Source organism: Cydia splendana, chromosome 6 (genome assembly GCF_910591565.1).
Source record: "Cydia splendana chromosome 6, ilCydSple1.2, whole genome shotgun sequence".
NCBI classification, from domain to species: Eukaryota; Metazoa; Arthropoda; class Insecta; order Lepidoptera; family Tortricidae; genus Cydia; species Cydia splendana.
Genome location: NC_085965.1, coordinates 17,264,524 through 17,291,693, shown reverse-complemented (window position 1 = coordinate 17,291,693; position 27,170 = coordinate 17,264,524). Strand labels below are relative to the sequence as shown.

Here is a 27,170-nt window from a genome sequence, read left to right as displayed (position 1 = left end):
TATAGTTAACTTATATAATTTATTTACTTTCAGGTCACCGCATTATTAGATTTCGTTTACGGTAAACATAATAAGTACCTATTTTTTTAATGCTATATAACAGAGACTCTAATTATCAATCACTATATGGCGTTGTTTTAAGATCATTTTAAAATCTATACCTACGTAATATAGGTATTCTTATTTTCCTTAAGAGGAAACAACAAAACATATTCTCCTAGACTGTAAACAGGTAGAAGTATACAGGAGCAAATACCTAGGGAATCCCTGCACACTGAAGGAGGCAGTTAGCAACCTGAAGACCTTGCTAGTTTTCGTAGAGGAGCTGGGGTGGTTTGAGTAGGGGTACGTCGTTTCACGTAAAATACAGATGATGCACAGTAGATGTCGATTTACGGAAAATGCCCAGCAAAACTAACTAACTAACTACGTATCCTTAAATTATAATGTGTTGTATCAAATCGTAATCTATTCGCGCACCCAAAGCGCGTGTTCCCCGAAAAAGGATATCTATATCCTTAACGGGATAGTAATTTCAGTCTAAAGTCAAAAAAGCTTGGGGCGTTTGGATGCAGCGATAGCGGCAGAGCACGCACCAAGGTGAAGCAACCGAGAAAGGGCAAAAGCGAGCAATATAAAACGAGGTACATCTCTGCAGTAGTATTCAGTAAACAGCTGAACATCGGAGAAATAGGTTAACACCTAATTGCACTGCTCTAATTATGACCACTGCTCTGGTGAGTTCCATTGTTATCCCTGAATTCCACATCGAAAGTAGAACATCTAGTGTTCAAGTACAAAAAAAGATTGTATTTTTTTATGGATCTGGATATCCTCAAAATACGTATTGCAGTAGCGAATTACGATTTTGTTTTGGACTTAAGTACTATAAATTTATGGGTTCCTGATGATCTTACAAAATATGGTGCAGACTTTTAGTAACTTTATCTATTCATAATCTGTGTAATGTAGAATTCTATTCCAAAACATTCTTGAAAAACAAGGAAGATCATTATTTACTCCTAGAGTTTAAAGACTCTTCAGCATTTTAAAACGCTCTCACACCTTATCACCCACTCCTCACACATAATTTGTAAGTTATCTAGATTTGATGTTTCCAACTGTTACATACTCTTTTTGGTAAGGCCCAAGATACAGGCTCAGCCTAGTTTGGGGCTTACCAGACACCTCCTGTGCATGTACTGTGTTCCTAATTAAGTATTATCAATAAATTATCCTATTCTATTCTATTTTATGTGCTTTTCTTTTTCAGTTCAAATTGTCCTTCGCGGCGTTGCTGGCCGTGGCCTGCTGCGGGCGGTTGGAGCAGCAATACCTCCCCCCGCACGTCGGGGGTTCCCATGGAGGTTCTGGCGGATCTTTTGGAGGAGGATCGTTTGGGGGATCGAGTGGGGGATCATTCGGGGGATCGAGTGGCGGGTCGTTCGGCGGATCCCACGGAGGAGCTAACATCCCTATCACCAAATTTGAGAACGTGAACAATGGAGATGGCAGCTATCGTTATAGGTAAGGCTGAACCAGATTTGTGTAGTTATATATGTACAGTCGACGTCAAAGATATGTTTACATTTTTCACCGTATTACCGAATTACCGAAAGGAGTAATAAGGTGCAATAGTGTAAACATATCTTTGACGTCGACTGTACATGTTCAAGATAACTCTAAACTAAATACAAAAAATAAGTATCTAAGTGTGGACTAGACACTCTAGACAGAGCACCAGACAAACACACGCCTTCGAAAAATTAGGAAGTCTTAATGTTTTTTTTTTTTGTATTTTCTAAAGGAGTTCGTTATTAAAAATATGTCTAGGTACTGAATTCAATTTATATTACTAGAGAGAGAGACTCTCAGGCCTATTCGGATTTCGAGATAATCACAAGATCTAGAGACGATTTAGAGATCAACTAGATCTACATTAGATATCGACTAGATGTGACTTGGATATCTAAGTCATAACTAGTCGAAATCGTTCAAGAGGACCTCCAGAATCGCGGAAACGTCAAATTTGACATATCTATCTTACAAATATCTTTAAATTATCCATATCGTAACTTGTTGAAGTCTAGTAGAAATCTGATTCATTTTCCGAATCGAGCCGTCTGTCTCGTTACTGTCGTGGTGGGCTCGTATTAACTTCTCGCGTGTAATGAAAAATCGTTAATGACTACCTAATTAAAAAAAAACCTCCAATTAATTACAACTGTGTCAGTTTCTTTTTTCTAATTATACAGTGCTTTAATCTGTCTAAAATTACGTTATACATTTTTCAACAGCTACGAGACCGGTAACGGCATCAGAGCGCAGGAAAGCGGAGCCCCCCGCGCCCCCGGCCCCGAAGGCCCCGCTGTCACGGCGGAGGGAGGCTTCTCCTACACCGCCCCCGACGGCCAGCAGATCTCCATCTCCTACACCGCCGACCAGAACGGCTTCCATCCCGTAGGCTCCCACATCCCCACCCCGCCCCCCATCCCGGACGCGATCCTCAAGTCCATCGAGTTCAACAAGCGCAATCCTTCTTCGTAAGTCTATGCTAAGTCCTTCTTCATCTCGCAATAATTCTGCTATACTGGATAATTAGGTACACAAAATATAATTGCATAAAAAGGAAATATAAGAATTTGGTCCGAAAACAAAAATATCACAAGATTGCACTAATACGGTGCCATGAATTTTGTAGTGCTCTCCTGTGATAAATGTTTGCCTTTCACGGCGCAATGCTTTCTTGGGTATACTATACATCTATATAATTCAGTATTTTTAACCACCAAGAGTCAAAACTGAGAAAACTAGGTTAGATAGGTACCTATTAGAATATGTAACCCAAAGAACTTTCTTCGAGATAAATATCGATGGACGCATTTCTCAACAACTGCGCTAAAATTGCAGGGTGGTGATCTTTCTCAGTGCCCAACTGTGCGACACTTTACTTATTCTTAAAATCCACACTTAATATTATTTTCCAGCGAGGGCCAGTACAACCCCAGCGGCAACGGCGGCCACGGCGGTTCAGGCGGCTACCACTACTGATCTCACCCTCGACACTAACTCACCTCACCATGGACTGTGATACCACGACCTAGCACTAATTCGTTAGTTTAGTTAGTTTTATGATGTAAATATGCATGAAGAATAAATTATGTTTGAGTATAAAATAAAGTATTTTTTATTTATGAGAGAAATTGTGGAATTAGTTAAAATTTACTTTTACATAAGTACATAGGTATACTTATATGAACAGAACATGGAGTGACCCTTACTTACACTCCAAAGAAAACCACTGACACCAACTACACTACTGCCTACTAAATACACATTAATTACTAACGATTAAAATCGGCTTCTCTTTAGCAGACATAAAACTATTCGGTATGTACAATCGAGTTCACAAACATGTTTACAAGCCAACGTTCCAAAAATATATTAACTCGCCTCTAAGACACTGACAATAAGGTCAAGTAAATATGTTTGTGAACTCGACCGTACTATGGAGCAGGGATGTTGCGAACATCCGCATCCACATCCGCAACCGCGGAACATCCGCATTATTTTCAACATCCGCATCTGCGTCCGCATCCGCATAAAATCGATGCGGAGCTTATGCGGATGGGGATGTCGACCAAGTCGGTACAGGAACGTCTTAGCGGCGGCGTAAGTGCTAGGTAATTTCGTCATTAAGTACCTATAACGAAATCGTCTAGATCCAGAAAAGTCGGCCAAATTACTGTTTATTAAATATAACGCACCTATATTCTTGCTCAAATACTTAACGTTTCGTTTTTTTTTAATAAAAAAATACAAAAAATGTTATATTTGACATTTTCTAAGTACCATTGACCGGGGTGACTTTCAAATGCAGGGGCGACTTTAAAATTCTAGTTTTTAAGCCATAATGTATATTTATGCGAGATTTTTTATAGTAGGTGAATATGAATATACAGTAATCTAACTAGTGACAGGAACATTTTCAGTAAATAATGAATAATGGTAATTATATGGCCGTTTTAAATCTATCAAAGTAACCACAAATTTTCCAAAGTCACCCCGGTCTACGGCACCTAATCTTGACATCCGCATCCGCATCCGCGGATGTGAGCCTTTAAATATCCGCATCCGCATCCGCGGATTTCAAAAAAATTTGCACCAGCAACATCCCTGCTATGGAGATACAGTTGGAGTCTGTGCGGAAAGAGAAGAATCATATTATGTTTCCTTATATTCCACGACTCTTTTTTTTCCGCACAGACTACAATCCAATAGAAAGAAATGTATAGTATAACGTCACGATACATTGTGACGAATCCTTGATGAACTCGAGAAACCAAAAACGGTGAAAAATACTACTCCTAAAAATACGTGTGATTTATAATGAGATCTTATTAATCATGTATATGAGAAGAGCTCTAGAAAGCGAAAAAAAATTACGATAGTTTTTAAACATTTTTTTAGTTTTCAATTAAGAAGGAAGATCGAGAAAATTTTGTTAATTAACAATTAATTGCCTACCTAACTTGTTGAAAAAATATCTTTAAGATGAATTTCTACAAGTACCTAATACATTTTCTGACATGTTTTAAATACACCATATTTTTTTCAAATTTTTCAATGAATATTTAATACTTTTGAAATTATATTTAATGTTACGTACTCGCTGTTTCACGCCGCGAGCGTCTCCCAAAAAAAAACCGGCCAAGTGCGAGTCTGACTCGCACACGAAGGGTTCCGTACCATGGGGGTTACATGACCTAGCAAGGTCGAGTAACCTCCACGAGGGTCAGGGCTCTGCCAATTCCTTTGAATTCTCGTGAATCCGCAGGAAAGGGTAGGGTCCTGGCTGGTGCACCCTGGGGGCAACGGTAAGGGATCTTCCACGGGGGATCACTTATCGGTGCTGCTAATAACTCGACACGGGTGGGGGGGAGAGATTGAGAGGGTGTTGCTCTAGGCTCCTCTGACGTAACAGAGGACACCTCAGATGCAACCTGGAAGAGGGAAATGGACGATTTGTCCTTGATGTCCTGCTGATCCCTGAGGCTACACCGGATAGGGCCACCCATACCGGCCAGGCTTGGGGGGAAGGATGATACAGGAGCGAATCAGCACACGGGGGATTACGCCACCCCCCGCCAGCCCGAGCTCCAACACTCTATCCCAAAGACCTCCATCTGGGGCGTTATGGAGTACGGGAAGGGTGCTGGACTGGAGGGCGAAGGTGCGTGCAATGAGGAGGGGCGACGGGCCCTACTACTCCTAGTGCTAGGCGTAGCGGGGCAGACTTAGGTCACCGTCGGTCAACCTGTTACTCCTTCAGGAGCCAGGGGGCTTGCCTTTACCGGCCGGCCCAAGTGGAGAAAACCACACTAAAAAACCACAACCCCCGGTATTGAGGTACATGGTATCGGGGTGCTCCGGAGCTCCGGAGTGGCTGGGGTGCTCATCAGCCACTAATGCACCAACCTGCAGTACCGCCCGACCCTGCAGCGTATTAGGGGCACTTTGATTACTGGGGTTCTCTGATCACTGTGCAGCAAAAGTCACCCTACTCGTGGGAATTGTATGGAAAATTTACTTGAAAACCTTTCAAACGACCCTTCTCAGGGCCTAAACACAAGCGGCTCTTCTCAGAGCCTGTCGGAGCTGTTCGATAGGATTGAGGCAGAAAGGATGCTCCTCGGAAACGAGCCGAATAAAAGAGCTCCTTATAAAGGCCGCTTTGATCTTCCTGATATCGAATCCGAATCGGAGGAGGAAGAGGCCGCCATTACGGAGGAGCGACCGAACGCGAGTAAAAGGGCCCGGAAACCACAAGCTGTAGATCCGGAACCTGATAGCGGGCCCAAAAACGTAGCCCTCTCAAAAACAAAGGCACCGGTGGGCCACTACTTGGGAATGGCGAAAGCCAAATCCCTATTGCGGGCAGATATTGATGCAGACTTCGTGGCGGACCTAGAGGCAGCAGTGACCAGTGGCCGCCGGAGCGCTCGCCTGCAAAACAAGAAGGCGTCGCAACATAATAGGGACCGCAGCCCAATTATGGACGGGTTAGAAAAAGTAAGAGAGGACGCCATTCAAATTGTACGTCAAGCGACACAAACGGTTAGTGACGAGGTAAAGAAGTCGTCTAACATCAGCGGGCGGGTTGTGGGCAAAATAAACACCGCCCTCAAAGACATCGCTGACGCTATGAACGGACTGGCAAGCCGGGAAGAGGAAGATGAGTTGCGCGCTCTTCGCGCTGATAACAAAAGAATGCGCGAGCAGCTTGCACTCCTACAAGAGGAAACCAAAGCCCTCAGGAGAGCTTTCTCGGAAAGGAATGAAGGGAGGAAAGAGCCGCCACAGACAGAGGCCAACTCTGTTCACGCGTTGGCTATTAAAGAGTCATTAGCAGAACTCAAAGAGGAGCTCAAAAACGAACTCATCAATACCATCGGTGATATTATTAATATTCGCCTGGATGAGGTGAAACGACGTCTCCCTCCTGAGCCGATCCTGCGCCCCCCGTTAGCGGCTGACCGGAAGGGAACTGGAGACGCCACCCAAGTACAAAGCCTACCAACGGCCCATGTGAGGGACTCAAAAGACCGGCCTGCCCCCAAACCACGAAAGCAAAAGCAGACCCGCGCGAACCCGGCAATGGGAACACAACCCGATGCAGCAAACGTCGCGTCAGCACCACGGCCGAAGCGACCTCAGACGGCACCACCAACACCGTCCACGCAACCCACAAGGTTGTCTCAAGATGCGTCGCAGGAGGAAACATGGAGTCAAGTGACACATAAGAAGAAAAAGGCTAAGAAGGCCGTTAAAGCGGTAACATCGGCACCTCAGCCGGCTACCAAACCGGCACCGAAACCGCGCAAACGTGGAGTTGTAGTTCCTCCGATGGCTGCTATAGTTGTGGCCTTAAAGCCGGAATCAGAAGCTACTTATGCCTCCATTCTGACCAAGGCCACAACCTCAGTTGGGCTGGCTGAATTTGGCATTGACCATGTACGGATCCGCAAAACAGCGGATGGGGCCCGAATCATTGAGGTTCCCAACGCGGATAACGGCAGAGCGGCCGACGGTCTGCGGGAAAAGTTAGAAGCCCTTGTAGGAGAAGATGCGAAGGTTTACAGGCCCGTAAAAGTGGCTGGTCTACGCGTGTCTGGTCTTAACGAGTCAGCAACGCCTGATGCTGTCGCAGCAGTGATAGCGGCCAAAGGCGGATGTAGTATAGAGGAAGTCAAGGTGGGCTCAATCCGCGCCTCCTTCAATGGGTCCGGATCAACTCTGGTGAAGTGTCCTGTAGCGGCGGCAAAGAAAGTGGCAGACGAAGGGAGAATCTCGGTGGGGTGGTCAAATGCGGTGGTACAAGTTCTGGACCCGGCACCGTTCCGGTGCTATAAATGCATGGGGACGGGGCACACCAGAACAACATGCCCTTCACCAGTAGAACGCGGTAATTTGTGTTTCCGTTGTAGCAAACCGGGGCACAAGATGGCGGAGTGCATGGAGAAGTCGTTCTGCGCGGCGTGTCACCAAGCTAAGCGCCCAGCGGGCCACATCATGGGGGGTCAGGCATGCAACCCTCCAAAGATCAGAGGTAGGCAAGATCCCGTCCGGGCCCCGGGGCGTAACCTAACAGCCGGCCTGGCTGACGAGGGACAAAACAACATGGAAGAATAATGCCGATACGCCAACACGAAATATTGCAGACCAACGCAAACCACTGCGTCCGAGCGCAAGACCTGTTACTGCAGGTCATGGCGGAGTGGGGTATAAGCATTGCGGCGGTGGCGGAGCCCTGGTGCGTTCCTCCTATCCCAAATTGGGCTGCAGCATCGGATGAGAGAGTGGCCCTAGTTGTTCCGGCTATCGGGGACTTCCCTCCGCTAATGCCCATTGATAAGGGGCCTGGCTATGTAGCGGCAAAGTGGGAAAACATAGTGGTAATCGGGACCTACTTTCCCCCCCGTTCTCGAAATCAGCCACTCATAGCTTTTGAGAGATATCTAGATAACATTGGGAGGGTAATAAGGAGGGTTGCTCCGAAACCAGTCCTACTAATGGGGGACCTCAATGCCAAATGTGCAGCCTGGGGCTCTCCCGTCACGGACGTGAGAGGTGAAGCCTTGCGAGACTGGGCGATGACAATGGGGCTAAACATTGTCAACCGAGGCAATGCTTATACTTGCGTGAGATGGCAGGGGGGGTCCATTGTCGACATCACGTTGGCAACCCCAGTCATCGCCGATAGAATTAGAGACTGGCGTGTCATGGAGGAGGTGGAGACCCTCTCTGACCATGTATATATACGGATGAGGGTTTCTCCATCGCTAATGGCCCCATCTCCTGCCCCGCGACGCATGAATAACAGGCTACCAAGGTGGTCCCTGGCTAGCCTGGACAGAGAGCTGGCGGAAGAGGCAGCAATAATTGAAGCATGGTGTGCTACTCCACCGAATCAAATAGGGGTGGAGGAGAGGGTAGTTTGTTTCCGTGCGTCGCTCACTAGAGTATGCGACGCTAGCATGACCAGAGCAAAGCGGCTGCCTGGCAAACAACAAGTATATTGGTGGTCTGACGAGATAGCTGTCCTGCGAACCACTGCCAACGCTGCCAGGCGCAAATATACTCGCTGCCGACGTCGCCGGCATACAATCGAAGAAGAGGAATTGCTGTATGCTGCCCTGGCAACTGCAAAAAAGGCACTCAAAACTGCGATAGCCAAGAGGAAGGACGAAGCCCGAGAGGAGTTCATTTGTACGCTGGACAGGAACCCATGGGGACGGCCATATAAAATAGTGCGGAATAAAATGAAACATGCCCCCCCCATGGATTCCTTGGAGCCGGAACTCCTCACGAGAGTCATAGAAGGCCTCTTCCCAGCGGCACCGCAGTTTACTCCTCCAGTAATGTCGGTTCCGACCCGTGAAATCCCGGTTGGTGATGTCCCTGAAGTGACAGATGCGGAAATTCTCGGGGCAGTAATCCGCCTTAAAGCATGCAAGAAGGCCCCCGGGCCAGATGGCGTGCCAGGAAAGGTCATCCCTGTGGCTTTGAAACACTTGGGGCCACGTTTGCGGTATATCTTCGATGACTGCCTCAGGGAAGGGATTTTCCCCAAATGCTGGAAAGAGGGAAAGCTGTGCCTGCTGCGGAAGGAGGGTCGTCCAGCTGACTCTCCTTCAGGGTACCGCCCCATAGTCCTCCTGGACGAGACGGGAAAAATGCTTGAACGCATTATTGCTAGGCGTGTAATCAAGCACTTGGAGGACACGGGCCCGAACATAAGTGACAGGCAATTCGGGTTCCGGGAGGGGCGGTCGACGATCGACGCATTGAGTACACTGAAGGCCTTCAGTGATCAGGCAGCGCGTAAAGGGGAGGGGGCAATAGCGGTATCCTTGGACATTGCAAACGCTTTTGGCTCCCTCCCCTATGAGGTAATTAAAGAGGCACTCCGTTACCACCAAGTGCCCCTTTATCTGCAGAAGATTATAGGACACTACCTCTCTGAAAGAGTAGTGCTCTATCAAGTAGCGGACGGCCTAAAAGAGCGCAAAATGGAGTGCGGCGTTCCTCAGGTGTCAGTGCTGGGGCCCCTCCTTTGGAATGTCGGCTTTGACTGGGCGATACGAGGTGCACAACTCCCCCGCATGGTCACCATTTGCTATGCTGATGATACTATGGTGGCCGTGAGGGGGAAGGACTATAATGAGACTCTGAGGCGGGCAACAGTTGCTACAGAGCTGACAGTGGGGAGAGTCAGCCTCTTGGGGCTAAGGGTGGCGCTGCCGAAAACGGACGCAGTGATCTTCGGAGGAAGGGGCTGGCGATTACGACCCAACGAGGCGCTCCCCGTTGGGGGAGATGCGGTCCAGGTTAAGGCCCACATAAAATATCTGGGTCTCATTCTGGACCGCAAGTGGAACTTTGAGGAGCATTTTTTACAATTGGCTCCTCGGCTCGTCGGCACGGCATCGGCATTGGGCCGCCTGCTGCCAAACGTGGGAGGACCCCAAACCCTATGCCGGCGCCTCTTCGCAATGGTGGTACGAAGTATGGCGCTATATGGGGCGCCGATATGGGCAGAGCGCCTAAAAGATAAAGCAAGGGCGCTCCTCCGAAGACCGCAGAGGATAATAGCCCAGAGAATGAATAGGAGCTATCGCACGGTGGCATATGACGCTGCATGCGCTCTCGCGGGCACTCTGCCATGGGAGCTCGACGCCAGGCTCTTGGCAGAGCGGTACAGAGAACGGGTGGAGGCCAGAAACAATGACGATCGTCTGGCTCCACAAGAGATAGATGCGAGGCGAAAGGCGGCAGCCAAAAGGGAGCGGGACCGGTGGAAAGACCAGCTGGAGGACGCCCGATATGGTACCCGCACCATAGCGGCGCTTCTCCCGTCTTTCGACAACTGGCTGGACCGGAAAAGAGGGAGCCTAACGTATAGGCTGGTGCAAGTTATGACTGGACATGGCTGCTTTGGTCATTATCTGTACCAAATTCAGCGGGAACCGTCAACAGTCTGCCATCACTGTGGCGAGGAGGACGACACTGCCCAGCACACCCTTGCGGATTGCCCAAGCTGGGTTTTAGAGCGCCACGAAATGGTGGCGATATTGGGGGTGGATGATCTCTCTCTGCACAGTGTGGTGTCTAGCATGTTGAGCAGCGAGAGATCGTGGGATGCCGTCTCAAAATTCTGCGAAGAGGTCTTGCAGAAAAAAGAGGTAGCGGAACGGGAGCGCGAAGAGCGAGCAAATGCGCACCCGCTCCGGCGTAGACGGATGGGGAGAAGGCGGTTACAATATATCAATCGCCTACTCCCCCAGTAGGGCCTGTGGGCTGGGGACCCACGTTAAAGGGCCCTCTCGACGTCTGGGGGAAGGATCAGTGCGTTGCTGATCCTTCCCTCGAATGAAGTGAGGGTGCCCCCGGTATAGTATCCGGGGCAGCCGGGGGGACGACACGGTGGAATGGTCTGCGAACCCGTGGCGTCCCCCAATAACGGTAACGCGGGCAACGCCGCAGGGGATGTTAGTGGGTATTCTCTTCCCCTCCCTCTGCTTAGCGGAGGGAGTTATGGGAGGAGCGAGTCCCACATACCACCCCCTCCCCCTTGGGGGTGAGATGCCTAAATGCATTTACCCCTGCGTCAAAAAAAAAAGGGTTCCGTAAAGTTTATTTCAATAGAACTTGCTAACTATGTAAACAAACAACTTAACTTTGTTGTATCACTGTTTCTCTTTGAATTTTCACACCACCTCATCAAATACAATTGAAACCATACACATATACACTATTGAAACGGTCCGTTCCGTAAAATACACAAATATATAACTGTATCTTGGATATTTCATTAAAAGTTTAAAATGGGTTCATAAGTTAGGTTATTAGGACCTGTTGGAATGACGGTTTTGTTTCTTTTAAATTCTACAATTGTCTATGATGGGTATTGTCGTGACTAAAGTTTGTGATATAAACCCGCTACACACTACCCAACCCACGCTCTGTACCTACCGCCGCGGTTATAAAATACATCAATACATCATTCTTAAGTACTAATTTGTCTTCTGATCGTGATTAAACAAATTAAAAATAAGTAACTACTTGTTTTTTACTTTTGGTATTTTATTATTCGATATGGTTTGACATTAGTAAAGTAGTAAGTAGGAGTCTTGCCCATCACTAGTAAATTCATCATTCAGAGACAATTTCAATATGGCGGTTTGTTTACATAGTTAGCAAGTTCTATTGAAATAGACTTTACCATTATCTTTAAAAACGGTCACCCATCCAAGTACTGACCCCGCCCGACGTTGCTTAACTTCGGTCAAAAATCACGTTTGTAGTATGGGAGCCTCACTTAAATCTTTATTTTATTCTGTTTTTAGTATTTGTTGTTATAGCGGCAACAGAAATACATCATCTGTAAAAATTTCAGCTAGTCAGCTGAAATTTTCACAGATCACGAGATACAGCCTGGTGACAGACGGACGGACGGACGGACGGACGGACGGATGGACGGACGGATGGACGGACGGACGGATGGACGGACGGATGGACGGACGGACGGACGGACGGACGGACGGACAGCGGAGTCTTAGTAATAGGGTCCCGTTTTACCCTTTGGGTACGGAACCCTGATGAGGCGCGGAGGGCTGTGTTGCCTGAGTTCAGCGTTGAATAAAAAGTATAAATAATGGAGATACGTTTCAGCAAGCTTGTATGGAATGTTTTATTCGAAATATCCTCCTCTTTTATAATATTAATTTTGGTTTCTTAAATATTAATACTTTTTAAGATATTGGGGAAATAAAAAAGATCTACTTTTTTCCCCCTTTTTTGTTTATATTTTTTGATATTTTTTGTGTGCACGTACACGCTTCGGATATATTTTTCTAGGCATCATTACGAATATATTGAGGTACCTATCACAGGTATTTTTAGGAATAGGTAGTATCTCTATTTTTCACCGTTTTCAGTTTCTCGAGTAGATTAGTTTGGCGATGTGTCCTCTTCGTTATTTGTTAAGCATAAGCAAGTTAAGTTTTTAAGCCACTTTTTTGTCAAGCTTGAGTTGTAACGATGGTATGAGGAATCGAAGGAACTCCTCAATTTTAAAGGCACACGTATAGATTTTTGTATTTTCATCAGAAAATGAAGCATTTACATTAATAACTGTCGCATTTGATGAAGTGGAACTGCTGATGATGATCAAAACGGAACTCTTCAACGACGCATCGTACACGTTTGGCGATATCAATTTCGACTTGGACTGGGACCCGGACGCGGACGCGGACTCGGGCCCGGACCCGGTTCGGACCCGGACCTGGACTCGGACCCGGAGAGTTAGAACTGCGACCCTTACAGAAACGAAAGCCTACTAGACTAGATAAGTGGGTTAGGTTAGGTTTGAACTGCGATCCTCACAGAAGTAAGTAAAAGTAAGTAAATATTCTTTATTGCACCAACCGAACCGCACTGCTATCTGTCAGAACCGAACTCGTATCAGAGAATAGGTGACGAAATTGATTTATTATATCTGGTGATCAATTAAAGACCAGCCAATAATATATATGGCATATCAACTGTTTTAAGAAGTCGGTTTTTTCTAGTGTAGGTATATTTGTAAAAATTTATTACGCGACGTGCTGTAAAACAATTTCAATCATCTACAAATGCTAGTCTATTAAGTTCTAAAAGTTACAGATTGTGATTCTTAACTACATTACAGATAGTAGGGCAGATGCCCCGGTTTTGGCCACTTTAGCACTCTTTTTATTACTTGAAATTTTAATAAATATATAGAAAACTATATTAAAATCATCTTTGAGTTTTAAAAGCTTTATACGGTGAGGAATGAGTATGTAACGTACAATTTATTTTATAGTTAGTTTACACAATTAAATGGATAAAAGCGGCCCAGTGGCCAGAACCGTCTGCCCTATCAACTTATATAGGAACTGGACGCGCCCTTTCAGCCCTTACTCACATGCAAACTTACTGAACTGCTCAATGCAGGAATAGAATTCAAACAAAGAGACGACCATAATGACGAATTATAAACTGACGACCAGTCTGGTCTAGTGGGTATAGTGACCCTGCCTATGAAGCCGATGGTCCCGGGTTCAAATCCCGGTAAGGACATCGTCGCCTAATAGTACCATAGCAGAAGCTTTGCTTAGTTTGGGGCTAGGTCGATCTGTGTAAGATTGTACACAAATATTTATTTACTTACTCGTAGACCATGTACCTAAAGTACTCAGTCCCTTGAAACATCTATACATATAATAAAGCTGAAGACGGTCTAAAGTCTGTACATGGAAGATATTTGAAAAAAAGTTGGCTGGGGATACTTAGAATCGATAACAGAACACGTTCCAAAAGTTTTTAGAATTTTTGTCTGTTTGTTGTTTATCTGTTTATCTGTTTGTCTGTTTATTTGAACGCGCATCACGTGAAAACGGCTGAACGGATTTTGATGAAAACTTTACTAATCTGTCGAGAAAATTCCCGGCCAGGTTATAGGCTATAAAAATTCAACCCCTAAAAGGGGGGGTAGCCACAACACTCGATTGACTTAAGTTTGCCCCTGAATCTTATAGCGCTACTTAGGAAGGAGGGGCAAACTTTTTGCAAATATGTGCTACCACTATTGAGTACCCTGGTAAACTAACAGATGATGGCGCTGAATTTAATACGTTTTGACATGAATAAGCCACCGAGGAAATATTTTGCCAAATTAACTCTAAATTTAGAAGAGGGGGTAAGGATATCAAAAAAAAATAATTGAATAGTTGATTTAATAAATTAATAATACAACAAAATTAAACAACAGTAAATTAATTGCCCCTCATTGCACAGTGCCATCTTTTGGGGAACTGAGTAAACATTAAGTAATCAAGAAAACTAAAAATGAGTTTACATAGTTACGTAGTGGTAAAATAAACACACATATCAACACGCGTATAATTGCATAATTATTTAAAATTATAAATTTTCTCCATCATGAATTATACCTAATCGTAATTATATCGCACCCATATCAAATCCATATTCATACGTAGGTATCGCCTCCTTTATGTACTTAATAATGGCCACGAAGGTGGGTACTTTGAAAAAAAAAAACATTAACCTCTGTCATTTGCAGTGCCGGATTAACCCTTTTAGAGTTTTAATCAAAATAAGCACTTGCTTAGGGCACCACGTCTAGGGGGCACCAAAACCGTAGGCAAATAAACGCGCAGGCTGCATCAGCGTTGCAGTCGTCGTGGAGTAGGTACCTACATGAAACTTTTATACGTGTACAAGTACCCATCTAATAACGAAGGGTCGTAGGGATCAAGTAAGAGAGTGAGGGTACGTAAGAACATCTCCAACGTAGGCTTTCGATTTGACCTTACGAGGAGGCCCTTAAAGTCATGGAAAAAAATCTTGCTTTCGGGCTTGCGGCCAGCCGATTTTTTCGACATAGGTTACCGATTTTATAGCTAATTTTGCTCTCTTGCACGCCAGATTTGTCGGCCAAGCCGAGTTGCTCCTTAGCCGCGATCCTGAGACCTAACTGTCAAAGTGTTATAAGGGGCCCCGTGAAAGCCGAAAACTAAAAGCATCCCATCAAGTAGCGCTTTCGAGTGAAGCCAAAGAGCGAGCAGTAGAAGAGTCGTGATTACATATGCATAGATTCGACTTCAAGCCACTCTTTTGCAGTTCGGCGTAAGGTCTTATGCGAGGTCTTCTGCCTTATGAAAAAGTTGATCTTCTGCCTTAATTACACTTGGGCGTGGATCCAAATCCAAGCTTTCCTCTATCGCAGCTGGGCCTTCTGCCTTGCTCACACTTCACATTCACTTGGTCAGTTCCAAGCTCTGCTTTTTTGCATCTTTTCTGTATGAGAACAACCTCGCTGAGACCCTTAAACATTGAGCCCTATGCGAAGCTAGGCTGATAGAAAACTGTCCCATCCCTTCTCTGTATGAAATCCTGGACTCGCGCCTGGTTGGGACTAAAAGTAAAAATGTACAACTGTCTATCAAATTGCGTTTTTTATACCGAAAATTTTCGCGCTCGCTTCGCTCGCGTTTACACTCACGTTATAAGGTATGGTAAAGGTGACATACGGTTGGCGACTGCAGCAGCTTTACTCTGTTGTAACGTTACTGCTGCAGCACTGTCAATTTTCGTGATAAAATGATGTGACTGATTTCCATACTACAAGTAGAAATGTACAACTGTCTATCAAATTGCGTTTTTATATCGAAAAATTTTCGCGCTCGCTTCGCTCGCGTTTTCAATAACTTTCTAAAATATGGCTCCTGCAGCAGCATTACTCTGTTGCAACGTTACTGCTGCAGCACTGTCAATTTTCGTGATAAAATTATGTGACTGATTTCCATACTAAAAGAAAAAAATGTACAACTGTCTATCAAATTGCGTTTTTATATCGAACAATTTTTGCGCCCGCTTCGCTCGCGTTTTCAATAACTTTCTAAGTCAAATTGCGTTTTTAATTCGAAAAATTTTCGCGCTCGCTTCGCTCGCGTTTTCAATAACGTTATAAGATATGATAAAGGTGACATTCGGGTGGCGACTGCAGTAGCATTACTCTGTTGCAACGTTACTGCTGCAGCACTGTCAATTTTCGTAATAAAATGATGTGACTGACTTCCATACTAAAAGTAGAAATGTACAACTGTCTATCAAATTGCGTTTTTATATCGAAAAATTTCGCGCTCGCTTCGCTCGCGTTTTCAATAACTTTATAAGATATGGCGACTGCAGCTGCATTACTCTGTTGCAACGTTACTGCTGCAGCACTGTCAATTTTCGTGATAAAATTATGTGACTGATTTCCATACTAAAAGAAAAAATTTACAACTGTCTATCAAATTGCGTTTTTATATCGAAAAATTTTCGCGCTCGCTACGCTCGCGTTTTCTATCTTTTTCTAATATATGGCGACTGCAGCTGCATTACTCTGTTGCAACGTTACCGATGCAGCACTGTGAATTTTCGTAATAAAATGATGTGACTGATTTCCATACTAAAAGTAGAAATGTACAACTGTCTATCAAATTGCGTTTTTATATCGAAAATTTTTCGCGCTCGCTTCGCTCGCGTTTTCAATAACTTTCTAAGATATGGCGACTGCAGCAGCAATACTCTGTTGCAACGTTACTGCTGCAGCACTGTCAATTTTCGTGATAAAATTATGTGACTGATTTCCATTCTCAGCTGTAATGCGGCAATGCTCACTCAACTTAGGTACCAAAAAAATCAATGTAATCTCGATGACCCTAGGGAGAGGGGGCACCATGGTCTAGAAATGCTTAGGGCATCAAAATATCTTAATCCGGCACTGGTCGTTTGCGGAGTCAAACGATTTGGGACTCGCATTTTATACGCATTACCATGCCTTCCCGAAAAAAATCGAATCATTCGCGAAAGTCTCGCAACGCATTGAGGTTACAAGGGGCACGTGATCTTCCTCAGGAGTCTGAAGAAGAGCACGGTGAGTGGGCGTCACTCTTAGCCAGGTAGGCCGCTTCGCTTTCGCTCGCGTACGTATACCTTACTGTATCGTCTGATATACATCTACTACTCTGTCGTTTAAATCACGTGTAAAATTTGAATAAAGGCGAAAAAAACTATTGATTTTGGAGTGTAGTTTTATTTAGTGGTACTTACCTAATTGTAAAATATTTTATCTGAACTACAGTCCTCCAGCATATCCATCTGTCAACTTTACTTCAAGTTCCGCCTCCAGGGGAGAGGGAGAGAAATTAGGATTAGAAATTAGCCGCTTACTGACACAGACCGAATTCCACGCGGGCGGAGCCGCGGGCACAGCTAGTGATTTTATAAATGGTGACATTAACCCTCCAAGACAAAGTTCGCCGGTTTCACTAAATAGGTGGAATGTATTATTCCAATTTATTTTAATGTTGACTGTATTTATTCAATCAATATTTTGAATAGGTACTTACTACATAACAAACATGACGGCACGCACCACTCTGCTAGACTAGGTGCAAAATAAGTTCAGGGTTTCGCTAATCGTACAGTTCGTGAACACCTTATCATAGCAGAACAATCGACACAACAGTCAGCGGGGGGCATAGGCGGCGCTGTTCACAACTCAGAAGTGCAAGGACTCTTTCGAAAACACGGTGAACATCCATATAAAAACTTGCACAGCTTCGAAATCATCATTCTGTCATCACATTTCTAACAGATATCACTTTCTGAGATTTATTAAGAAACTATATAATAATTTGCAAAAATGTGCTCTCTGAAGGTTTGTGCTTTATAATATTATTTGGATGACTTCAGCTTGGCTTCAGTCTTCGTGTTCGCTTAATGGGTATCTACCTAGTCTGAATTTCAGCATTTGCAGCAGCAGCTCCTACAAATTAACACTTAGCAATCAGTTGCCAGTATAAACTACGAGTAGAATAACAAATTAAAGTTATTTACACAAAGTTGTGTGAATACTGAATATAAAACAAGATACAGGTTGATTCAGGAGAAGTGGGCAGGCTCAACCCTAGGAATTCAGTACAAACAACCTATTGCATAACACCAATCAAAGAATCGAACTTAAGCGTCGTATTTAAGTAAAAAAGCACATTTAGTCCCACTAGCGCTTATAAATTAAAATGCCAAGGGAGTCGTTGATGGAATGACATGAATTGGCTATGGTTATATTGGTTATAATAATTTAAACTCTGCATTTTTTTAAATCTTAAAATGTACATATTTTCTTGTAACAGATAGTAGTAACTCTCGCTGTCCTAGCGGTGGCTTCGGCCGAGCACTTCCGGTCCCAGCAGTTCGGAGGCTTCAACGGAGGCTCCAACGGTGGCTACAGCGGGGGCTTCGGCGGCGGCGCGCACATACCCATCCTGAGCTATGAGAACGTGAACAATGGAGACGGAAACTACAGATACAGGTGAATATCTTGTGTTGAAGTAAATCCTGTCCTCAATAAATTAACTTAGTTAAGTTTTAAAATATCAAAGCCCAATTTTGATCTTTAATGTTTAATCTTTATTAAATATAACCTTAATACCTTAATACGTAACAGATAAAAAGGATGAATCTCGGTACAGATAAACAATTTGTGATTTGATTGTGTAGTGTATACCAAACTTCATTATCGTCCATCATTCTTTCTGTCATTTCTGATTCCATCATTCTAATCAATTCACTGTCAGTAGTTAATGTCATTTCTAGTATCATTACTTTGACATAACTCCAATACTGACGGAAATTATTAAAATAAACTTCATTACTTGCCGTCATTCCTTCATGACAATCCCTACACTATCACTAAAAACATCATTCCTTCAAAGTAATGTCAGTATTCATGATAGTGTCGGGGCCGTAAAAGATAGTCAGGTTAGTTTAAAAAGTAAAAGTTAATTCTTAGATACAAGGTATCTGTACAAGACTCCTTTGAAAATATCCAATATTTCGACAAGCTATTAAGTAACCAAGTTTTATAGTTTTCAAACATCTTCTAGCTCGTTCAAAGGTAACCTTTTAAAGTGCTACGAGTGGTACGTAATGCAACTTCAACTTTTGTTGTATTTACTTAAGCTGCCAAGAGTTTCCTCCAGCGTTAGGTACGCACAACTTTACTTCGGTAACCGTATTATTGGACTAGCAAGAGGATTACTTACGGTGGCTACGGAAGTCTCTTAAACTCGTCCGTTACAGAATTTCTGAAATTCACTTCGATTACGTGCATTAAAGCTTAGAAGAGGGCTGATAAGGGCAGAATATTTTAAGATTATATTATAATCGTATTAAATTGTTAACTTTTTCACTTTCCGAGCTCTATAAATTATGTACCTATGCGAGCCACAAAATAGATTTTAAGATTTAGACAGAATTATATTTAAGTATTCATTTAAACTTTATTGCACAAGATATATACTTACAACAATTTACAAATGGCAAATGGGTTGTTTATATTGTTTAGCGCTGAATGTCTTTTTTGAATCGTCAAACAAGGCCTGACGATTTTTTGTTATTTCCAGCTATGAGACCGGCAACGGTATCAGGGCCCATGAGAACGGATCCCCCCGAGCCCAAGGGCCCGAAGGCCCCGCGGTGACGGCGGACGGCGCGTTCTCCTACACCGCCCCCGACGGCCAGCAGGTGTCGCTGACCTACACGGCCGACGAGAACGGCTTCCACCCCGTGGGCTCACATCTACCCACCCCGCCGCCCATCCCGGAGGCCATCCTAAAGTCCCTGCAGTTCAACAGGCAGAATCCTTCATCGTATGTACTCTACCTACCTTAGCTACTTAACCTCATAGTCTAATAAAACATGGTCTTCCATTCCCAGAGTGACACGGGCCTACGTCACAACAACATGGCCGCTATGTATAGCGCTATCGCATATTATCATATAGCGCTGTCGCATGATGACGTAGGCCCGTGTCAGTTAGGTGACCTAGAAAAGACGGGAATGGAGTACCAGGCGGAGTATATTATTATACCATGCTTAACCTGTAAAACTTACTTATCACGCGGCCGTCATGGACCCAGACGAGGTGTCCATATCCTTTATACATACAGGATGCAACGAAAATATAGTGATCCGTTAAGGGCATATTCGGTATCGTGTTCTGTTGTGTATGTGAAAAAATAATTTGAGGCAAAATATTATTTTTTGTCTATGGGGAGGGTCGGTCTTCCAAATCGGCCAACCCTCCATACAACCGCCAAAAAAATTACCAGTTTCAATAACTTTCCCATTTCCTATTACATACTTAAAATGTTTCTCTCTCTTCTTTTCAGGGATGGATCCTACAACAGTGGAAGTTATAATAATGGTTATCACTACTAAATGAATATCTACGATGTTTATATATTTCCATTTACAAACAAGTGACTACGATGCTGTGCAAAATTTTAATTTATGTCCTCAAATTCGTTATTTTTATTAAATATAAATTATTGTCTGCATAATTAAATTTTTTTTTTTCACCTACAATAAGTACCTAGGAACCTACTTAATCAAAGCAACACTAAAACTAAAATGTATACAGTGTGTTACCAGGACCCGGGCTTTTTTTAAGGCAGGTTAAAATATCGTATATCTATAATGTAACCATGACATTAATTTAATTAATAAACTAAATTTCAGACTTCGTTAACTTTCTAACAAAATTTTAATTGCCCACAATGTACAGCACAGTAAATTGACAAGTAAGTGCTAATAATGACAGCTCTTCATATAGTTTGAATAATCTCAGGTGAATTTTTCGGGCTCGGACCCTAATCTGTTAAACAAAAGATATTGTTTCCTTTATGCAGTGGTTACAATGCTTACTGCTAATAGCCCCGACGTAAGTAACGGGAACAAACCCATTTAAAAAGCAAATTTACCATTCTAATTATATGGTTCAAATTCTTGAATCAGCTCATTTGGAGATAACACGTTTTTGCTATCTCTAAAAACAAGACCACCCTAATTGTTCTCTGAACAAGCTGTCATATGAATTAGAACCTTAATACTATCACGATAGTTGCTTTTTAAACGACATGGTTGCTTTGGCACGTGGCTGTAGACCGCTCTTAAAAGAAACAAAGGCTTTTGTTTAACGGATTAGCACCCGAACTCGAAAAATTCACCTGAGATTATTCAAACTATACTTTATTACGAAGTTTATTTCAAGATGCACTTAAGATAACTACACCAAATTAAAGCCACTCTGGTCTCATTGATAAAGACTTTACTACCAACTAAATTAAACTTAAATACAAACCCCACATTTTAATAAAATAATACATTAACCCCACACAATACGAGTACTGGACGTTGGTTTGGTACCTGTCTGAAGTGCTTGAGAATCTTTTCCTCAGCTTGCACTGGCATGATCCCGTGCATGGCCCTTTCAGGCTGACCAGGCGGCGTAGCACGGTCGCGTTTTTATCCCTTGTCACCATGCCTGTCACGTTCTAACAAGTATGTAAGTGCGAAAGGGACGCGCATAGTGATAGACGATAAAAATGGAACCGTGCTGCGCCCACAGGGGCGATTGGCCTATTCTCACGAACTCGCTGAAAAGCCGCTGTTATCAATCGAGCATTGTGTGGATGTCGTCAATTTGGGAAGTGTTTCCTACAAAGCCTTAAGCCTTGAGCTGCAGTTCCGCGTGTATCTACAACTCTCGAGCATTGTAACCCATTTTAAAGAAAAGCTAATACCAGTTTTTCTAATATTTCATGGTTTGTTTTGACAACCCGTCGTGTTGACGACTTTTGAAATTGTCATGTCAAAGTTGACAAAAAACTCTTTAATTAATGTATTAAAACCTCCATACATGAACCCAATGATAAGGACGCCAATAATTTTCCGATAGTTGTCTCAGTTTTTTACCCTGGTACCACGACATGCCTTGTACCACGTGCGTTAGCGATATGAGTAACGACAATTACGCAGTACACGCACTACATTGCGTGTGCGAATTTTGGAAATTTAATTGAGCAGTTAATTTACATAATTATGATTTGCTAATACACGCAAACAACTGCTAATGGATCATATTATTACCAGTTTTAATAAAAGCCCGCAGGCTGGTAACACACTGTATTTCACATGAGTCCAGTGATTGTTAATTTTCCAGCAATTTTGGTGCAGCATAGTTTAATAAAGGATTTTCTTCCATTTTTTTCTAGGGAGAGGATTGGTTAAGGTTAATACTCGTATTACTGTTATTAATCCTAATTATCTAGAGTAGGGCATACAGATGCTTTTAACCAACAATGCTGCACCAAAATTGCTGGAAAATTAACGATCACTGTACATGACTTTTGTTCAGATTCGTTTTTAACCCCCGACGCAAAAGTTGAGGAGTGCTATACGTTTGATGCCAATGTCTGTCTGTGTGTCTGTCTGTGGCAGCGTAGCTCTCAAACGGATGGAACGATTTCGATTCGTTTTTTTTAACGTGAAAGCTAGTTTCCTTGCGGGGGTTCTTAGCTATGTTTGATAAAAATCGTTCCATGCTCTTTGAAGCGTATCAGCTCTTTACCAAAATGATGTAATCTATTTTTGACGTAAAAATGGCTTAAAATTGTATGATTAGCGTAGGATTTTTTTTTATTTAAATGTTATTACAAGAACACTTCCATTATTTACGCAAAAGATATCTAGAATTAGGAAGAGTAAACTGACAGCAGTTTGTTTTTTTCTTTATTCAGGCAAATATAAGTAATGAATGACTGAGAAAGTAGAGCTAGAGTCAGACCGTGAAAAGTCTGCAGCGATTTTGATAGCCCTCGCCAAAGAGTAAAGTAAGTAATATACTGGCCTGGCCCTCGCAGTGTAAGTGTCATTTTAAACGTCAAACTTCTATGAAATTATGATGTATAAAAATAACAGTTGCATTGCGTGGGCTATCAATATCGCTACAGACTTTTCTTGGTGTAACTCTACCTACGTAAGTAAAAGCTTTGGTAAAAGTAACTCTAAGCATAGACAAAGGAAAGCATCTACTTAATTCTCTTTGCCCTAAGTTACAAAACAAAAAGTACCTATGTATAAAGTAAAAAAAGATAATGATAATATTTCATATACAAGCTCATCAGTGTACGATACAAGTGTAGTAACCTACTTGTTTTGTATTGTATTGATACAATATAGCTGAAACTATGGGTTATTGAGTGAGGTTTATGAAGTCACCTGTTCGAATAGCTGCAAGAGAACCCGAGCTACCTGGCTGTAACTAAGTTATAATTCAATGCACCCGGCAGAGGCTAGCACGATAGGGCTCAACTTCTAATAGTTTGCTGCAACTTTCATGTCGAGCCTCGCTCCGGTATTCCTTCTTGGAATTCCCGGTAAGCACTAATTTCCACGAAAACCGATTGGGAAACTTATTACTTACCTAGTTACGTACCATGCGGGAAATATACCTAATGTAATGCATAGTTGTATACATAATAAAATACATGGGATATTTAAAGTCATTGAGATATCAGGCCGGGGGCCAAATTCGACATGTACCACTGTCAGATTTCGTATCCACGTCAAATCAACAATTGATTTTATTGCATGTTCTATCAAGTGTTGATTCGATAATATCATTTAGCTGGTTTGTTAGTGCACACCGTTGTATGGGGACCTTGCACTTTGAGACTATGCGCTGAAACTTGGCACAGTTGATTGTTAGCTGGTCTTGAGCAGATACAGACCGGTAGACATCGAGAGCCACGTCTCATTTAGTGGGGGGGAGGGGGGAAGTTCGACGCCGCCGCGCTTCACTTGGAGCACCATTTCTCTAAAACTATACCTATTAGGGCATGTGATATATCATTTTCGGATAAATTAAGGATGAGAAATCTAGTTTTGGAACAAAAACAGTGCACTTTCTAACAAAAAAAAAGCATAAAGTAGAAAAGACTAAAAAACGTATTTGTGATTTTTTCATAATTACCAATTTTTTTTTTAAGTGTAGCAGGAATCTGAAAAAAAAAACAGTTGTAAAGTTACACTTATAACGTTTAAGAAAATATATAGTTTATTATACAAAACTGTTGATAAATGGGAGATAAAAAATAATATTAAGCGTGGGTCAGAGTGATCTGAATACAAAATATGTATTATGAATGTGGGAAAGTTACTTATAATAGTTATAATTTGTTCTACAATCGTTTATTTTTTTTTAGTTTTTCGTAAATAACTCCTAAACGGTAGCCACAGCAAAAAAATATCTTTTACGTAAATAATCTGGTTCAGATTTCTTATAAAATAAGTGCTACCTTTTTTCGCTACCATCAATGTTAAAAAAAAATATTGAAGGGAGAAAATAAATACTAAGGTCCCCTTTTTTAGTCATTCGTAAATAACTCGTAAAGGATGGCCAATAGCAAAAAATATATTTATACATAAATAATTAGCATAAAATTTCCTACAAAAAAGGTTATTCAAACTTTTTGGCTAGGATCAATATTTAAAAAGGGGACCTTAGAATTTAATTTCTCTCTTTAATATCGTTTTTAATATTGATCCTAGCGAAAAAGTTTTAATGACCGTTTTTGTTGGAAATTTTATGTAAATTATTCATGTACTAAAAAAATTTTTGCTATTGGCCATCGTTTACGAGTTATTTACGAATGACTAAAAAAGGGGACCTAAGTATTTATTTTCTCCCTTCAATATTTTTTTTTAATATTGATGGTAGCGAAAAAAGGTAGCACTTATTTTATAAGAAATCTGTAACAGATTATAAAGATAATTTTTTGCTGTGGGCTACCGTTTACGAGTTATTTACGAAAAACTAAAAAAAATAAACGATTGTAGAACAAATTATAAGTAACTTTCCCACATTCATAATATTTTGTATTGAGATCACTCTGACCCACGCTTAATATTTATTTTTTATCTCCCATTTATCAACAGTTTTGTATATTAAACTATATATTTTCTTAAGCGTAATAAGTGTAGCTTTACAACTGTATTTTTTGTTTTCAGATTCCTGCTACACTTTAAAAAAAAATTGGTAACTATGAAAAAATCTCAAATATGCTTTTTATTCTTTTCTACTTTATGCTTTTTTTTTTGTTAGAAAGTGCATTGTTTTTGTTCTAAAACTAGATTTCTCATCCTTAATTTATCCGAAAATGATATATAACATGCCCTAATAGGTATAGTTTTAGAGAAATGTTGCTCCAAGTGAAGCGCGGCGGCGTCGAACTTCCCCCCTCCCCCCCCACTAAATGAGACGTGGCTCTCGATGTCTACCGATCTGTATCTGCTCAAGACCAGCTAAGAATCAACTGTGCCAAGTTTCAGCGCATAGTCACAAAGTGCAAGGTGTCGTGCACTAACAAACCAGGTAATTTGGTACAACCAAAACTCAACCTCTGACCTCGGGGTGGTTCGGTTTGGTTTGGTTGTCACTTAATTGTGGATTGCTAATGTCAAATTTTGACATTGTACCTACGTATTCGAGAACTTATGATTTTTCCCACATCAACGGGAGATGAACACGATACGTCAAACGTCACTTGTCTAATAGGGGTCCTGTACGGATGGTATTGGAAAATAATTTTGTAATGATGTTTTGATAAACGTTTGGTTTTACTATACCATTGAGTAAAATTATCTAATACCAACGACAATGACTTCGAAGTAGTGTAAACGTGAATATGGTTTTAATATACATTATTAATGTGACATAAGCAATGTTATTTACATTGAAAGTACCTACTGATACCTACACTACTTACCAAGTTTTTAATACTTTGAATGTCAAAAGTTATCAAATAGAAAACATATTGCGCTAGGACAAAGTTTCAGCTCTAAATGAATCTCCGTTGCGTTGTATAAAAGTACTTTTTTAATAAGAGTTCTAACTGTCGGATAAGTCAAGGCGCTAGTTAAAAAAGAACTTTTCTAATCTGAGCAGATTCTAATGAGAACAATGAGAATAGTAAAGGTTAAAAGGCAATGTTGCATAGACCTGGTGTATGCAATGTTTCTCGTATTTTATTTTGCTAGGCATTCAATATACCGGGTGTGGCCTGTAACATAAGCAAATAATTCAAACATAGATTGTACTCCTCAAACGGTGACACTTTTGTTCAACAACTTTTAAAAATTATGAAGTATTTCGACTCCCTATTTTTCATACAAAATAAACATTATCTTCAATGGACGCCATCGCCACGCCATATCATTGTGATTGACGTTGCTTGTCACGCCTTAAACATAACAATATTCGCAATACATTGCGTCTTAGAATAAACTTGAAAGTGTATTAAAAAGCAAACCACAAGTTATTTTTAAAAATCGCTGAACAAATGTTGGTCAGTATGAGGAGTACAGCCTACAGTAAAATTTTTTGCTCATGTTACAGGCCACACCCGGTATAGGTAATCAAATACCTAATAATAAAAAGCAAAAGTTTGTGCCCTCCATTTCTCTATCTCATGTCGATGTTATGACTGTTCTAATGTCTGGCTGTGAACCTACCTATGTATTTTCAGAGATTGAATGTATACATCTAACATTAATTACCTATAGATAAAAGCATGTATCCAAATTTAATTTTTTGAAAAAAAAAATTTTGTTTGCTAAAATTTTGCGTTGCGAAGCGCAATAACTTTCAGTGGCATATTAACTTACTATATTAAGAAAGATACTTATCAAGTAAGTAATATGGTCATTTGAGTGCCGGTGTTATATACACGTCAAACAGTCTAGGAACTGCCGGTTTGCTGCACAAATGTATAAGGAACTTCGCTATTTTAAGGTGCAGTAGGCTCAGAGAACGGAATTTTTGAAAAGTGGTGGCGCTTTTTCAGATCACAATACGGTTGCCAAAAATTTAATTGGCAATCTTGAGGCCTTTCTCCAGGGACTTTAGTTATTTGCAACCTGAATTTTTCTGGATGACATGGCGTTTAGATGTAGGTAAAACTTTGATTGGAAATAATAGGCAAGATACTAAATTAGTTAAATTACAATTATAGTACACAATTTATTTATTTTATTAGTTTTTTTTATTTAGAGTATACTTAATATTAATAATAGTTTATAAGTTTTGTTATTGAATAAAAGTTACCTTGTACACAATTGTACCTACTTCTTTTATAGGGTTCTACATTTTTAGAAGAATATCCGTGAGT

The 27,170-nt window shown here is 41.8% G+C and overlaps 3 protein-coding genes across 3 annotated transcripts; all 3 read left to right on the top strand.

Moving 5' to 3' along the window:
* The first annotated feature begins 484 nt into the window (after positions 1 to 484).
* LOC134791895 (pupal cuticle protein 20-like) lies at positions 485 to 3,169 on the top strand. The gene is made up of 4 exons (XM_063763013.1): positions 485 to 737; positions 1,274 to 1,527; positions 2,298 to 2,543; positions 2,988 to 3,169. Exons 1-4 carry the CDS (start codon positions 723 to 725, stop codon positions 3,049 to 3,051), a joined length of 579 nt encoding a protein of 192 aa, XP_063619083.1. The 5' UTR covers positions 485 to 722; the 3' UTR covers positions 3,052 to 3,169.
* Positions 3,170 to 5,101: 1,932 nt separating this feature from the next.
* Positions 5,102 to 7,692, top strand: LOC134791617 (uncharacterized). The gene is made up of 2 exons (XM_063762665.1): positions 5,102 to 5,233; positions 5,620 to 7,692. Exons 1-2 carry the CDS (start codon positions 5,102 to 5,104, stop codon positions 7,690 to 7,692), a joined length of 2,205 nt encoding a protein of 734 aa, XP_063618735.1.
* A 9,853-nt stretch (positions 7,693 to 17,545) lies between these two features.
* LOC134791893 (pupal cuticle protein 20-like) lies at positions 17,546 to 20,434 on the top strand. Its single transcript, XM_063763012.1, has 4 exons — positions 17,546 to 17,815; positions 18,291 to 18,469; positions 19,563 to 19,808; positions 20,331 to 20,434. Exons 1-4 carry the CDS (start codon positions 17,801 to 17,803, stop codon positions 20,377 to 20,379), a joined length of 489 nt encoding a protein of 162 aa, XP_063619082.1. The 5' UTR covers positions 17,546 to 17,800; the 3' UTR covers positions 20,380 to 20,434.
* Positions 20,435 to 27,170: the final 6,736 nt, after the last annotated feature.

Coding starts and splice junctions, on each gene's coding strand:
- LOC134791895 (XM_063763013.1), top strand. Junction 1,528..2,297: donor GATGGCAGCTATCGTTATAG/GTAAGGCTGAAC, acceptor ATTTTTCAACAG/CTACGAGACCGGTAACGGCA. Junction 2,544..2,987: donor AACAAGCGCAATCCTTCTTC/GTAAGTCTATGC, acceptor ATTATTTTCCAG/CGAGGGCCAGTACAACCCCA.
- LOC134791617 (XM_063762665.1), top strand. CDS start 5,102: ATGATACAGGAGCGAATCAGCACACGGGGGATTACGCCACCCCCCGCC. Junction 5,234..5,619: donor TGCTGGACTGGAGGGCGAAG/GTGCGTGCAATG, acceptor GACCCTTCTCAG/GGCCTAAACACAAGCGGCTC.
- LOC134791893 (XM_063763012.1), top strand. Junction 18,470..19,562: donor GACGGAAACTACAGATACAG/GTGAATATCTTG, acceptor TGTTATTTCCAG/CTATGAGACCGGCAACGGTA. Junction 19,809..20,330: donor AACAGGCAGAATCCTTCATC/GTATGTACTCTA, acceptor TCTTCTTTTCAG/GGATGGATCCTACAACAGTG.